We start from the raw sequence: 16,953 nt of genomic DNA on the forward strand, positions 1-16,953 counted from the left end.
AGATAATTCGGCAGACGGTTAAGGAAAATCCCACGGCGTTTTATACATATATAAAGCGCAAAAGGGTAGGCCCACTCAAGTAGAGGAGAGGGAATCTATGTATGGAGCCAGAGGAAATGGGCAAGGCATTAAATGAGTACTTTGCATCAGTATTCACCAAAGGATAGGACTTGGTGGATGATGGGTCTGGGGAAGGGCGCGTAGATAGGTTGGGTCATGTTGAGATCAAAAAGGAGGTGGTATTGGGGGTCTTGAAAAACATTAAGGTGGACAAGTCCCCATGGCCTGATGGGATATACCACAAAATACCGAGAGAGGTAATGGAGGAAATTGCTGGGGCCTTGAGAGAAATCTTTGTATCCTCACTGGCTACAGGGGAGGTCGGAGGATTGGAGAATAGCCAATGCTGTTCCTTTGTTTAAAAAGGGTATCAAGGATAATCCAGGTAATTACAGGCTGGTGAGCCTTACATCAGTGGTAGGGAAATTCTTGGAGAGGATTCTTCGAGACAAGATTTACTCCCATTTGGAAATAAGTGGACATATTAGCGAGAGGCAACATGGTTTTGTGAAGGGGAGGTCGTGTCTCACTAAGTAGATCGAGTTTTTTGAGGAAGCGACGAAGATGATTGAGGAGAGTAGGGCAGTGGATGTTGTCTACATGGACTTCAGTGGCCTTTGGCAAGGTCCCTCGTGGCAGACTGGTACAGAAGGTGAAGTCACACAGGATCAGAGGTGAGCTGGCAACATGGATACAGAACTGGCTCGGTCACAGAAGGCAGAGGGTAGCAGTGGAAGGGTGCATTTCTGAATGGAGGGCTGTGACTCGTCGTGCTCCTCAGGGATCAGTGCTGCGACCTTTGCTTAAACGATTTGGAGGAAAATGTAACTGGCTGATTTGTAAGTTTGTGAACGACACAAAGGTTGGTGGAATTGCGGATAGCAATGAGGAACGTCAGACGATACAGATCAGTTGGCGACTTGGGAGGAGAGATGGCAGATGGAGTCTAATCCAGACAAATGTGAGGCAATGCATTTTGGAAGGTCTAATACAAATAGGAAATATACAGTAAATGGAAGAAGCCTTAAGAGTGTTAATAGGCAGAGGGATCTGGGTGTACAGGTACACAGGTCACTGAAAGGTAGTCAAGAAGGCATACGGCATGTTTGCCTTCATCAACCTGGACACAGAGTTTAAAAATTGGCAAGTTTTATAGAACCTTAGTTAAGCCGCACTTGGAATATAGTGTTCAATTCTGGTCGCCACACTACCAGAAGGGTGTGGAGGCTTTGGAGAGAATACAGATAAGATTTACCAGAATGTTGCCTGGTATGAAGGGCATTAGCTATGAGGAGAGGTTGGAGAAACTTGGTTTGTTCTCACTCGGCGGCCCAGACCGAAGCGGGGGCCGAACCTGCAGGGAGGAAGTAACGGAGGAGCGACCAGTGACCGCGGCGGCCCAGACCAAGCAGCGGTGACCGAAGCCAGGAACCGACCCACCGACACCCCCCCCCCCCCCGGCGGACACCACCACAAGGAAGGAACAACGAGGGACTCCCGACCAGAAGCCTCTCTCTCTCGACCCTGGGTGAGTGAGGAAAAACAAACTTTTGCAAAAACAAAACTTCTAAAGAGAAGCAGAAAAAATAAATCTTTTTGCACTTTTTTTCTCTCACCCAAAACAAGATCTCCCGAAAAGAAATTTATAAAAGAGGAAAAATAAAGTGGTAAAGGAGAGAAGGGAGGGGAAAAGAAAATGGGAAGAAACAAACAAAAAAAAAAAAAAAAAAAAAAGGGGGGGAGGGGGGGGGGAAAGGAAAGGGAGAAAAAAAAAGAAAAGGGAGGCGGGGGGGAGATGAAAAATGCCAGAAGGGAGCCAAAGCAGAGGGAGAAGGGCACCAAAGGCAGACGGGGCAATGGGCGAGCTAATTCAGATGAGCTAATCAGCACACAAAACAGTGGAACGGAAGTATCGCCGCATCAAAAAGAGCTGGGCAGACAGGTGCATTCTCCCCCGGGGCCAGGGGGGAACTGGAAGGCAGCCTTTGCCGAGGAGCTGGGGGAACATCAGCAGGTAAACAAGGCAGAGGCTAGGGCAGACATAGAGGCTGCAGTGCAGGCAGCAATGGCCAAGGCCCTGATAGAGGTGCAGCAGGCCCTGGGCAGAGCAGAGGAGAAACTGGAAGCCCAAGGGGAGAAGTTGGAAGCCCAAGAAGCGACCATTAAGGAGCTGGAGAAAGCAGCGACTGACATGAGTGACCGGATCATGACCCTGGAGAGAGAGAGATGGCAAGACTGGGCACAACACAGGGGAGCACAAAGGGCAGAGTGGACAACCAGGAAAACCACTCGAGAAGGCAAAATGTCAGGATAGTGGGCCTACCAGAGGGGATAGAGGGTAGAAACCCCACGACATACGCGGCCGAGATGCTGGGCAACTTAGTGGGGAGGGAAACCTTTCCCAACCCACCAGAAATGGACAGAGCGCACCGGTCGCTGCGCCCGAAGCCCAAAGCAGGGGACCACCCGAGAGCAGTTATAGCTAAACTGCACCGGTACCAAGACAGGGAAACAATCCTGCGCTGGGCCAGGAAAATTGAACCTGCAAATGGGAAGGACACTCCATTAGAATTTACGAGGACATTGGGTCAAACCTAGCCAGGAGACGGGCTGAGTTCAATAGAGCGAAAGCAGCTCTTCACAAGAGCAACGTACGTTTTGGTATGCTGTACCCAGCGACGCTCTCGGTCACATACCAAGAAAGAGAATACTTCTTTCCAGCCCCCGCCGAAGCAAACAAGTTTGTCGAGGAACACGGGCTGGAAAACCAGCAGCGAGGGAAACGGGGGGCCCCTGGCAAGGGGCAACAACACGCCGACGGGGGGGGCAACTTCAGGCTCCCCGCCCCCGACACAGAGGGCACACCTTGAACAAAGAGCAAACCACTGCCGGAGGGACCACTTCAGGTAGACCAGGCCCCAGCACGAGGGAACGAGAGTAGCGGAGAAGGGAGAACAAGCAAGAGGAGTGCAGAGTAGGATAGGGGTCGAGTGGGCAGAAAACCGCAGAAGCCGGGCACAGGGGAGAAGCAAGACAGCAACTCCCAAGAGGGGGGCCACCGCCTGAGCAGGAAAGCTAACGCCGGGGGCATGCAACAAAGCAGGGCCACAGCGCGCCCCCTGAGGCGCCAGACAGGGGGTGGGGGGTGGACCACTCAGAGGCAGGAGAACAAACAGGGATAGGAACGGGGGGTGGGGGTGGTGGAAGAGACAGGGAGGGAAAGACCGGGGAGGGAGAGACCGGGGAGGGGGGGGGGGGACACAGGGAAGGGACAAACAAGGCTAGAAAAGGAATAGGGCTAAAAAAATGCCACAACCAAGGGCTCGTAACAAGGAATCGCTGCAAGCACCCACCCAGTACGGTCTCTGGGTGAAGGGAGACCCCAGAGTGCAGGGTACCACCCGCGTGGCGGACGCACAGTGGGCAGCCATGTCAGGTGCCCCAGGGACAAAGGGAAACCCTGGAGCGCAGGGACCTGACCGCATGGAGAGAGCAGTGACAGCAGCCATCCTGGACGGCCCCCTAACAAAGGGAAACCCCGGAAGGCAGGGACGCGTCCACCAGGTAAGTCCCACAGGAACGAGGGGGCAGAAGCCCCCACCAGGATAGTCACTTGGAACGCAAGGGGACTCAGCGGCCCAGTGAAGAGATCCAGAGACCTCACCCACCTAAGAAATATGAGGGCCGACATAGTCTTCCTCCAAGAGACACACCTGAGAGAGCAGGACCGACTGCGGGTAAGGGCTGGGTGAGACAAACCTACCATTCCTGCTATGGGACAAGGGCCAGGGAGGTGGCGATATTGATCGGCAAGAGGACGATGTTTAGGGCGACAAGACGGTTACGGACCCGGGGGAACGGTACGTCATGGTCAGCGCGGCCATGGATGGAGCACCGGTAGTACTAGTTAACGTGTACACACCCAACTGGGACGGCACGAGCTTCATCAAGAAGACCATGGCAGAAATCCCTGACATAGCGACGCATCGACTAATCATTGGGGGGGGGGGGGGGGGGGGGATATCGCGGGCCATAGCAGTGCACAGAACAACCAGAACACCTCCACGCGCGCAAGGCTCAGCCTGACGCAGCTAAAAGTGGTACATAGAGCCCACTTAACAAGAACCCGTATGAGTAGGTTCTTCCCGGAGGTGGAGGATAGATGTGAACGGTGCCAAGGAGGCCCAGCCAACCACGGCCACATGTTCTGGTCTTGCCCCAGACTTGCAGGGTACTGGACAGCCTTCTTCGAGGCAATGTTAAAAGTGGTGGGGATGAGGGTGGAGCCATGCCTGAAAGTAGCGATCTTCGGGGTTTCGGACCAGCCAGATCTATTCCTGGGGAGGAGGACGGACGCACTTGCCTTTGCCTCTCTGATTGCCCTCCGTAGAATCCTGTTCGGCTGGCGGTCAGCAGCGCCACCCAAAGCTGCGGTCTGGCTGTCCGACCTCACGGAATCTCTCCAAATGGAGAGAATCAAATTCGCAATCCAAGGGTCAGACGACGGCTTCCACAGAACGTGGGAGCCATTCACGCAATTGTTCCGGGACCTGTTTGTGGCCAACGAACAAGCGGAAGAATAGCCAGGTAGCCAAGAATCAGGGGAAAGTCGCCAAAGCGCGAGAGGGATAGATAGACCGGGAGGGGGGGTGGGACAGCTATACCTAAGAGGAAAGAAAGGCGACTCACAGGAAGGGGGGAGAAAGAGGGAAGAGACAGGGAACAAGAGAGGAGAACCAGGGAGGTAGGTGGGGGGCAGGGAAATGAGAGCCGGAAGGAAGGCACGAGATACAACAACGAACATGGCATCTCCAGGAGCAGGAAACAAGGAGAATAAAGACGAAAGACGGGAGGAATGGCAGAAGCGGAGGTGAGCGCGAGACGGCAGCAAGATCCGTCCAGAAGCAACAACACCAACACCAAACCCATTCGAGTATTGCCCACTGTAATTGTTTCTCCGGCACCCAAATGTATATTTACCTCCCAGTCTCTCCCTCCCTCCCCCCCCCCCCCCCCCCCGAACCAACAGTCGCCCACTTGTGTTGTAAATCATTTTGCCAGGTGTATAGAGTTGCTGCTGTTGAGCTGGTGCACAATACCCTACCAGTTATTCTATTTTATTTTTTATTGGTTTTTTAAATTATTTACTATTTTCTTTTCTTTGGTATGTTTGGGTGTGCCCTTCTCTTCTATATATGTGTGTGGACATGTCTCTTATCCTGTGTACATCACGGTAAATATACTTTGTTCAAAAACCCAATAAAAATCATTTATTAAAAAAAAAGATTATGAGGGACATGGACAGAGTGGATAGTTAGAAGCTTTTTCCCCAGGTTGGAAGAGTAAATTATGGGGGGGCATAGGTTTAAGGTACGAGGGACAAGGTTTACAGAAAACATCCCAGAGGGAAAGAAAGCTTTCCTTCCCTATAGAAAGTTTTCTGAAGATGCAGGATTACTTTTCACAATACTTTTTCATGTACTGATCAGTGACTCCTTTCCTTCTCTGATCTGGTCAATGACCGACTCTGCAATAAACCTAATAGACTCAACTATCAACTTGAATCGGCAATAAATAATATGGTTACCAGTGATGCCCACATTCAAAGAAATATTTTTTTAAAATACAGATGTTTCAGTATTAAATGTTTCAAACCAATTCAAATCTTTTAGCGGTACTACATGCTCAAAATTGCTCATATCGCAAGGCTTCAACACCATTGCAGCAGGAATTCAAAATAACTGTCTGAAGAGCACTCTGCAGTATTAAATCACTGCCTTAATGAAGAGTTACTATCTCTCCCCTTTCGATGCAAGATGTTTACCTGCAAGGCGAACAGCTGTCAAATAGGGTGTAATACCAACTCTGTAGCTTTCAATTATACCGTTCAGATTTTTAAAAACTTTATTTTCCAATTTATAGTGCTCCGAAATGTTTGCACATACACAAAAAGTATTTCCAGAACTCACCTTACCACTCAATTGCTATAATCTAAGTTTCTGAAAAATGCTTAGCATTATAACGATCTCCAAACCAACAAAAAGCATACTCTTGATCTTACTTTTATCACCAGCATATATATCTTCAAAGGCAAATTCCATCTCCCTCTGCCGATCCTCTTTCACTTCCATACGTCTGAATGGTGGCTCAAACAATTGGGGTGGCATTTGAGCCACAGCCTGCCTTCTAAGTGTCAGATCAGCTTGCTGCATTTGTTCCAGCTCTTTCACCAGTTTCTCTCTATCCTGGGAGTAGAAGTGAAAAGATACTTTAAAAAATATATATTAGTACATTTCACTTTTTATTGTTTATCAAGGATTATAGCAACAGCAACTTGAGGTGCAATAGTATCTTGCTTCAAGTCCTACTTAAAAGTAGTGCGTTAACTGGAGTTTCCTTGACTGCAGTAAAACAGTAGTATCTACCATTGCACCCGAGTAGGCTTACAACAAATTGCTTTACCTGCACAGCGCATATTTTGGTTTAATATGGCCAAGCTAGGTCTCAAATCAAAGAAAAATGGGAAATATGATATCAAACTAGGTTTTAAACTTATTAGAACCACAACATAAATACCAACATCCATACCAATGTGCCACGGCATTATAATAAACAGGTTTTGTGAATTAATATTGCGTTGTCATTCACTTGTTGAATATTTGCTCAGTTTATGGGTATTGCTTTTAGTACCTGTATCAAATGAACCATTTGTAGAGCATGACTACCTCGCAATCTAGCTTTCTCAAACTGCTCCCGCCTCTCCATTTCAGCTTCCTGTTGCAATTCCTCCAAACGCTTTGCTTCCTCTTCAGCAGTCAGCCGAGCACTAATCTATTGAAAGGGATAGCTTTTATAGATAAAAAGCAAACAGTGTACAGAAAATATGCAAAGATAATTGAGAAAGATCAAATTTTAGAATATGATGTGGTAAATTATGACCCCCTCATCGATTTAAAGATTTGGTCATTAGTATTGTACATGCTACATTAAACAAGTGGCTCAGTAACTTAGAAACATCATCCATAAAGTTCCAAAGAAAATCTGATAATTTTCTAAATTTATTAATTTTTACTGTCAAATATATTTTTAAACTCATAGATAAAAGCAATTCGGTCACATTTATAGTTTAAATACATTTTAAAAACCGAAAAGGGTTTCTGAAGGCAAATTACTATTTACCTTCATTCTATTAAACCTTTGCGGTGTCCTGCACAGATGGAATTTGGCCCTTGGCAGACACTCAACAATTTGAGAAACCAGGAGGGTTTTAATTAGTTACTGTAACTGTGCTACAAATTACATTAATAATCAATTTAAGATCATCAGTTGAGCTCACAGTGTAGCTTGCTAAGACAGAGATAGCTAAGTTCTTGATTAATAAGGGGTTCAGGGGTTATGGGGAGAAGGCAGGAGAATGTTGATGAGAAACATGTCAGCCGTGATTGAATGGCGGACCAGAACCGATGGGCCAAATGGCCTAATCCTGCTCCTATGGTCTTACTTAAGCATAATAGAAACCGCAAATATGCATACACTGGGCCCTGCCCTTTGCAAACAGAAAGAATATGTCTGCGCATTGTGCCTTTGTTCAACTAAACAAAAGTGTGGGGGAACAGCCATTCCTGGCTTATTCTTCAGTGTCCCTGGTAGTGTCAGAGTAGATTTACCTGGTTTGAATTCAAACAGCAACTTGGCAGTCAACTATCCCCTGGTGCATTCTCCACAGCAACATCTCCACCAAAGTCCACTTGCCAACCAATTTGCACCCTCTTCTTATGCAACATAAACTGATGTGCGTTTGAGATTTGGTATTTTTGCTACTGTTCTGGTGAGTGCAGGATGAAAAGCTTTGACAGCATGTCTTTTTTGTTTCAAGCAATACTCAAATCTTGTACCATCAAGCAAATGTTCGTTACCGTGTTCCCACCCAAAACTACTTTTCCAATCCTCAGTTACAATATGCACCGCAATGTCAAAGTCAAATGAATTTCAAAGAAAATCAAGAGAAACTTCCAGTTTTGGATTTCCTTTTCCCTCCCCATCAGGATCAGACCATAGTTCTCATAACGTGATAGTTACAAGAAAAACACATTGGTGAATGAGTAAATCATTGGAGGAGTCACATCGTATACATTAATGGGGTCTCAGGAATGTTGAATGGGCCAATGTATACAGAAGAGAACGCAGAACTAGCAAGATTTAATGAGTACCGAAACCCTCACCCTTCACCTACCAGCACAAGGAAAAATAAACAAAGAGACAGGACCACAGCTTCCAACAGGGAGGTTTCAGTATCACCTATTCAAAGGAAGAGGGAAGCTCGAAATGTAAAGAATCCAAAGCTAAGCTTGGATATATTTGCAAAGAGATTATGAATAGATGGCAACTGTCAAACAAATTAACCTTCAAGCAATAGTCTAACCATGTCATGTGGCTTCAAGGATGCAACAACCAAAGTGACTGCATAATTGGAACTGGCACCATGTAAAAGCAGTGCAAAGGAAGAACTCCCCAGTTGGATTGTGGTCAAGAGAAATGGGATACATAGCTAACCGTTAGTCGTGCTTTATTTGGAGTGGGTGAATAGCAGCATCCTATACAAGACAGACAGTGTTAGTAACTGTATGCCCAAGGATCCTTAAGACTATTAGTTATCCATGTTCTAAACAAGTACTTGGCCATGATCTGTAATTCAGCCTCTTAATCTATTTTGATTAGCATGGGGAATACTCATGGCATTAGACAACAAATTTACTCTTTCATCAAAATAATATTTATCTACCATTTGTAACCATCCCTGTCTCTATTATAATATACATTAATTAGTTGAGTTTCCACCGACATGATCTGGAATTCTTCTCATTGTCACGATTGCATGCCTCAAACATAAACTGGAAAAACAGATTAGAGGAAGAATCAATTAAGGAAAGCCATCAGGGAGCACAGTGGTTAGCACTGCTGTCTCACAGCTCCAGGGACTCGGGCTCAATTCCGGCCTCGGGTGACTGTGTGGAGTTTGCACTTACTCCCAGTGTCTGTGTGGGTTTCCTCCCACAATCCAAAGATGTGCAGATTGGCTATGCTAAATTGTTCCTTAGTGTCCAATAGGTTGGGTGGAGTTACTGGGTTACGGGACAGGGTGTTGATTTGGGTAGGGTGCTCTTTCGTTGGGTTGGTGCAGCCCACTGGGCCAAAAGGTCCCCTTCTGCACTGTAAATTCTATGATCTTGGAAACAATTCAGGTTTTATAAATAGTTACTGCAGAACATTACTTTAGATGCAGAAGTCAAGAGTGCAATGGAATACTCACCATACTAATGCCTGAATGAGTGCAGCTCCAATAACATTGAAGCGTGGCACCATCCATGACAAAGCAGCCCACTTGAGTGATACCACACGCTCCCTCCACCACCAACAAATAGCAAAAGCAGTGTGTATCATCTACAAGGTGCACTGCAGGAACTCACCAAGGCTCCTTAGACAGCACCTTCCAAACCAATGCAGTACAGTGGTTAGCACTGCTGCCTCACAGAGAAAATGACACAGGTTCGATTCCGACCTTGGATGGCTGTTTGTGTGGAGTGTGAACGTTCTCCCCATGCTCCGGTTTCCTCCCACAGTCCAAAGATGTGCAGGTTAGGCCCTGCTAAATTGCCCCTCAGTGCCCAAACATGTGCAGGTTAATTGGGGTTACGGGGATAGGGAGAAGCAGTGGGCCTGGGTAGGGTGCTTCTTCGGAGGGTCAGTGCAGACTTGGTGGGCTGAATGGCCTTCTTTTACACTGTAGGGATTTGACGGATCTAAACCCATGACTGCTACCATCTCTAAGGTAGAAGGGCAGCAGATATCTGGGAACACCCACTACCTGGAGTTCCCTTCCAAGTCACTCACCACCCTGACTTGGAAATGAATCGGCGTTCCTTCACTGTTGTTGGGCCAAAATTCTGGAACTCCAGACCTAATGCACTGTGGGTGTACCTACATTTCAGGACTGCAGCGGTTCACCACCTTCTGCAGGGCAATTAGGGGTGGGCAATGAACACTTGCCTAGCCAGCGAAGCCTACACCCTTAATAAATGAAACACCATTAATAAATAACGGCACTAGGGCAGCACAGTGGCGCAGTGGGTAGCAGTGCTGCCTCACGGCGCTGAGGTCCCAGGTTCGATCCCGGCTGTGGGTCACCGCCAGTGTGGAGTTTGCACATTCTCCCCGTGTTTGCGTGGGTTTCGCCCCCACAACCCAAAGATGTGCAGGGTAGGTGGATTGGCCACGCTAAATTGCCTCAATTGGAAAAATGAATTGGGTTCTCTTAATTTTTTTAAAAAATAAATAAATAATGGCACTGCGCAAAACTGAGAGCAAGTAAGAGGCATACACAAACTACATGGACAGCAGGGGAGAGCATGACAAGCGAGAATATAAACAAATTAGGAAAGAAGTCAAACAAGCAATTAGGGAGGCAAAGCAAAACCTATAAAAATAAATTATAAACAAATACAAGAAGGAAAAAAACATTTCACAAGCACAAATAATTTTTAAAAATCAAGAAGAATAGGGCCACGAATGGATGCACAAGATTTTTTTTAAAAATCACAGGTAGAGATAGCAAAAGGGTAGAAATACTAAATAATCATAGTTTCATTATCTGACGTATCACTGGTTAATAATGGTTAGAAATGTATTAAATAAAATGAGAAATTAACTAATCAAACTCAAAGGGAATAAAAGAGGTTCAAACTGATTCTATGCATGTTAAAAGAAACTAGAGAAACAGCAGAGGGTTTGATTCAACCAAATGGGAACAAAGACCCATAGCGAGCGTGTCTAGCCTCGTATTGCCTGGCGCTCGCAGTGTATAAGGGGCCTCAGCGGGAAACGCGCAGCCAAGGCCACACATAGACCCGTTTATACAGTGGGGAGCTCCACTTGGTGCAACTTCCCGGTATAGCGAGAGATATCGAGATGCCATTTTTAAATGGTATCCCAATCTCCAAGGAACCTGAGGCACCCTCCCCTCCCCAACACCCACGCAGGGCAGCCCGAGGCCCGATGGCACACATAAAACGCAATCTTGACACTGCCAACCTGGCATCCAGGCAGTGCGTGCCAGCTGGCAATGCCACCTGGGCACCTTGGCAATGCCAGGCTGACACCCAAGTGGCACTGCCAAGGTCTGCTTTGTGGGGACCAGTGCTGAACGGCACTCGCCCGAGGTCTCGGAGGCGAAGGGGATGAATCGCAAAGCCTCAGGTACGACTGGAATCCATACATTAGAATGAGATTTACGGTCTCGCTCTAATATGCAGATTTGCCAAAAAGTGATCCCGCCCACAATAGGCAGGATTCACATTGCTACGTCTTGCGAGATCGCGTTGGGTCTCGCAGGAGCTGCGAGCCGGTTAGAACCGGGAGCAGGGCCTCTCGCGACAAGCTACTATTCCAGCACAGCATGGCCATTGGATCGCACCCACAGTCTCCGTTATACCCATTTAATATTTTATTTGAAAAATGTTCTTGGCAAAAGAACTGGAAGCTACCCAACATGATAACTGTATTTAAGAAGGCAGAAAGAGAACAAGTCAGGAAACTTCATCAGCAGTGATAAAATAATTGAATTTGGCTGAAAGAAAATAGAAATAAGGTTTAAAAAGTCAGCATGAATTTCAAAAAGGAACATCTTGCTCGATTGACAATGCTGAATTCTATGAAGGGGTAGTAGAGAGCAGAGAAGGATAATGTAGATATAATATATATAGATTTCCAATGGAAAACTGCCTCATAGAATCCCTATAGTGCAGGAGGCGGCCATTTGGCCTATCGAGTCTGCAACGATCCTTTGAAAGAACACCCAAACGAGGCCTACTTGCCCAACCTATCCCCGTAACCCGACCCAACCTTCACATCCCTACACTAATGGGCAAATTAGCATGGCCAATTCACCTAACCTGCACATCTTTGGACTGTGAGAAGAAACCGAAGCACCCGGAGGAAACCCACACAGACACGGGGAGAAAGTTCAAACGCCACACAGTCACCCAAGGTCGAAAGTGAACCCGGGTCCCTGGCGCTGAGGCAGCACTGCTAACCAGTGAGCCACCTTGCAGCCCTCGATATAAACGAATAAATACGGTCAGAACATGTTGGGCCAAGGGGCAAGTAGCAGAACGGATAGCTAGTAGAGCGCAAGACTGAATGCAGAAAATAAGAGATTACGGGTAGCCGCAACAGACCGCGGCATTGAACCCGAAGGCTTCTCGATCCACCGGATGGACCGCACTATGGCCTCAGGCAAGCCAACGGGTGGAGTGTTTGCCTCCTTATCAACACCTCCTGGTGCTCAGATGTGGTGTCCCTAGCGTGCCACTGCTCCCAGACCTAGAATACCTTACGGTAAAGTGTCGCCCTTTCTATCTCCCACGTGAATTCACCTCTACTCATCACAGCAGTCTACATCCCACCCCAGGCGGAAGTGAAGAAAGCACTTGGAACTACAGTCCATCATCAACAATCAAGAAACAAATCATCCTGAAGCCCTGACAATCGTAGCTGGAGACTTCAACCAGGCCAACCTCAGGAGGGTTCTACCCAAACTCTATCAACATATCTCCACCCCACCAGAGGTGCAAACACCCTGGACCACTGCTACACGAGAATCAAAAGGTGCCCACCGCTCCATTCCCCAACCACACTTTGGCAAACCTGATCACAAGTTGGTACTCCTACTTCCAGCAACTCAAGCGTGCTGAGCCAGTCAAGAAAACCGTGCAGTGCTGATCTGGGACATCAAAGGACATCCTCCGCGATTCCGTGGCGTGTTCCATATTCAAAGCCGCGGCAGCTACCTGGACGAGTACGCAACCACCGTCACAGACTACATCAGTAAGTGTGTCGAGGACTGTGTACCAAGGAAGACAATATGGGTGTACCCCAATCGAAACCCTGGCTTAACCAAAGGGTCTGAAGTCCCAGACAGAGGTGTTCCAAGTCTGATGACCCTGACCTACATAAGAAATCCAGGTACGACGTACGTAAAGCCATCAGGGACTCCAAAAGACAATACCGGATCAAACTAGAGTTCCAGGCCAACGACGCAAACCCACGACATCTATGGCAGGGCCTACACAAGATCACAGGCTACAAAGCAAGGCCAGGCGGAATCTCTGGGGCTGGAGCATCTCTCCCTGGATGAACTGAACAAGTTCTATGTCCGTTTTGAACAGACAGCCAATATATCAGTGCGACCCATCCCAACAGCCCTGGACACACCCATACCCACGATTACATCCTCAGAGGCAAGGGCTGCCTTCTTGAAAGTGAACTGGCGAAAAGCGACGGGCCCCGACGGAGTCCCTGGGCGAGAACTCAGATCCTCTGCAGACCAGCTGGTGAGTGTATTCGTTGATATCTTCACCACCTCACTCCTCCGCTCTGAGCTCCCCACCCCCTTCAAGAAGGCCACCATAATACCAGCACCAAATAAGAACGTTAGCCTGCCCCAATGACTACCGACCGGTGGCCCTGACGTCTGTTGTCATAAAATCTGCGAGTGGCTAGTCATGAGACTGATCAACGCCAGCCTCCCAGACAGTCTTGATCCATTGCAGTTCGTCTATCACCGCAACCGGTCCACAGCAGATTCTATCTATACGGCCCTACAATCAACACTTGAACACCTCGACAACAGGGACTACTATTCATGGACTACAGCTCCGCCTTTAATACCATTATCCCGACAGGACTAATAACCAAAATCTGCAATCTTGGACTCGACCCCTCCTGTGCAGCTGGATCCTTGACTTCCTCACCAACAGACCGCAATCTGTCAGAATAGGTAACAGTACCTCCTCCACAATTGCCCCTCAAGGATGTGTGCTCAGTCCTCTACTGTACACCCTATACACCTACGACTGTGTGGCAAGATTTAACTCCAATTTGATCTATAAGTTTACATATGATACGACTGTGGTGGGCCGTACTCAAACAACGACGAATCAGACTACAGAAGGTTGCATGGTGTACTGAAAACAACCTCTCTCCAAATGTCGGCAAGACCAAGGAACTGATCATCGACTTCAGGAAGCGTAGCACGACACATACCGCCATCTACATCAATGGCTCTGTAGTGGAGATGGTCAATAGCTTTAAGTTCCTGGAGGTCACCATTACCAACAGTCTGTCCTGGTCCACTCACGTTGATGCAACAGTCATGAAAGCCCATCAATGTCCCTACTTCCTAGGGAAGGTAAAGAAATTCGGCATGTCTGCATTGACTCTCACAAACGTCTAGAGATATGCCATAGAGAGCATCCTATCCGGCTGCATCACAACTTGGTATGCCATTTTATCAGCCCAAGATCGCAAGAAACTGTGGAGTGTGGTGAACTCAGCCCAACGCATCACACAAGCTTTGGCACCCTCCCATTGGTTCTGTCTACACCACCCGCTGCCTCAGGAAGTCAGACAGCAGTAGCAGAGACCCTTTCCACCCAGGCTTTGCCCTCTTTCAGACCCTTCCATCAGGCAGAAGATACAGAAGTCTGAAGACCCACCCATACAGACATAGGAACAGCTTCTTCCCCACAGCTACTAGACTCATCAATAACTCTGCCTTGGATGGATCGATTCCCTGTAACAACATTATTCATGATGCCCTATGCTGCTCTTGCTCATGTATTTGCATTGTTTGGCCTTTATTTTGCTCTGTAACCGATCACTAGACTTCAGTACATGCGACAATAAATCAATCAGAACGTCAGACAGTGAAGTGTTACAAAAGGTAGAGTAGAGACCATTGTGGTTTATAATTTATTATAACAATGAGGACTTTTGAATCAGATACAAATTTCTAAATTTGCAACCGCACCAAATTGGGGGTGAGAGGTGATTTGGCGATGGCAAGTGACTGGATGACATTAATAAGCTTGCAGAATGGGCACATAATTGGCAATGAAGTTCGATAAATACCTGTGAAATATGACATTTTCGTTCGAAAAATAAGAGATCACATATTACTTGGAAAATACAAATCTAAATGGAGTGGAGGAACAAAGTAATCTAGAAGTACAATACACAAATTATGTAAAAGTTGCGGCACAAGTCATTAGGCCATAAGAAGTGAGCCCCAAGTATGCAAGGACTTCCTCAAAAGCCTCCTTGGAAAAAGTGCAACATCTGAGAATCCCTGGACCAAAACCACCGTAAAGTGGAGGAAAACAAATTGGGAAGGAGCTAAACATCTTGAGTTTCATCACCAAGAGCAAATTGAAGCCAAGTGTCGACAGCCCAAGGAGCGCGCAGCAACCCGGGCATGCGACCCATCAGCTCCTCTTAACATTGTCTGCCCCACCCGTGACAGAGACTGTAGGTTGCGTATTGGACTCCTCAGTCACCAGAGAACTAATTTTTAGTGCGGAAGCAAGTCACCCTTGACCGAGGAGGTACAGCCTACAAAACAGAAGGCTATAACAAAAGCAAACAAAGCACCAGGGTTTACAATGCTATCCCTCTAGAAGTTAAGTAAATAAGTTTTCCAAAACATATCAAACCTTGATTAGAACACATTGGGAGTACTGCCTATTGCTCAACACTTTATAAATTCATTGCGGAACGTGTAAAAAAGTTAAAGGATGGTACTAAGACCATGAAGTTATACCCATCAGGAAAGGACGAATATGCTAGATTTCATTTCTCTTGAAAAGTGGTGGTTCAATGGTGACCTTACAGAGATCTTTAAAATAATGAAAGGTTTTGACAGCATTGACAGGAGTGTTTTCAATCGTATGTAAAAATTCATAAACCTTTTAATTGCATTGAAATCAATCAAGTACCTGATTAGAGTTAATTTCTCTGTCCACATAAGGCTCAGACATATGGTAGTGTGTCACAGAGAAGCTGTCAACATCATACATCTTCACGGCTGGATACTTTCGAACTTCCAGTTCCTAAAATTTTTTTTAAAAGTTATAAAATTGTTCCCAGACAGCAATAATATGTAATTGCATTCAGATTATTTTTTTAAATCTTAGAATTTACAGTGCAGGAGGCCATTCGACCCATCAAGTCTGCCACGGCCCCCGGAAAGAGCACCCCACTCATTTGGTCATCCCTTTTCTCCCAATTCTCTTTTTCTTAGCTTCCATTTTTTTCCTCCAGTACGCCCCCTCGCTATCTAAATTTAAACTGTTCACTTAACTTGTAAAGATCTATGTTATTTCTATTTGGAAATCATATGCCTAAGATATTAACAAGTGTTCTTTGCAACTTCACAGCTTGTTTACCCATAAATGTCCGAAAGCAGCCTCAATAAAACACTATTAAATATTTGGAAAAATTCACTAAACCCAGTTTCCTATTTGAAGAAATTAGACTGCCCACCCCCCCAAAATAGTCAAGAAATTAATATGGCTACCAAAGCATTTAACTAGGGTCAGCATGGTGGCACAGTGTTTAGCACTGCTGCCTCACAGCGCCGAGTACCCAGGTTCGATCCTGACACTGGGTTACTGTCGATGTGGAGTTTGCACATTCTCCCCGTCCATGTCTGCCTGGGTCTCATGCCCCAACCTAAATATATGCAGGGTAAGTGGATTGGCCATGCTAAATTGCCCCTTAATTGAAATTTTTTTATAAAAACATTTAACCAATTGACAGAGTTTTGTCACATTTTCAGTCTGGAGGGTGGACAAACCACATTATATAACATGGAGACTGAAATAACAAAGGGTCAGGCAAAAATGATTGAAATCTTATTACACCACAAGTTGACTTGGGCTTCGCCAAAGCAATTTTTTTTCAACTTTCCTAACTTCAGAACATGCAAAACAGACTTAACAATTATTTGCAGTGTTAACTTAGTTCCATTTATAAACCATCAAAAAGAGCAGCGTAAAT

At 46.5% G+C, this 16,953-nt stretch overlaps 1 protein-coding gene across 8 annotated transcripts in view; it reads right to left on the minus strand.

Annotated features, from left to right (window-relative positions):
* cep295 (centrosomal protein 295) overlaps window positions 1–16,953 on the minus strand; it is a 142,690-nt gene that overhangs the window by 100,973 nt on the left and 24,764 nt on the right. For all 8 annotated transcript variants that reach the window (XR_011935156.1, XM_072476437.1, XM_072476436.1 and 5 more), the window contains 3 exons: window positions 15,891–16,004; window positions 6,751–6,891; window positions 6,122–6,305 (listed from right to left, as the gene is read on the minus strand). Coding sequence is in view for 7 of the 8 variants with exons in the window: in XM_072476437.1 (XP_072332538.1) it covers window positions 6,122–6,305; window positions 6,751–6,891; window positions 15,891–16,004 (439 nt within the window). In the remaining variant the exon portion in view is untranslated. The remainder of the gene's footprint in view (window positions 1–6,121; window positions 6,306–6,750; window positions 6,892–15,890; window positions 16,005–16,953) is intronic.

This window comes from Scyliorhinus torazame, chromosome 15, assembly GCF_047496885.1.
Source record: "Scyliorhinus torazame isolate Kashiwa2021f chromosome 15, sScyTor2.1, whole genome shotgun sequence".
In the NCBI taxonomy this organism is placed as follows: Eukaryota; Metazoa; Chordata; class Chondrichthyes; order Carcharhiniformes; family Scyliorhinidae; genus Scyliorhinus; species Scyliorhinus torazame.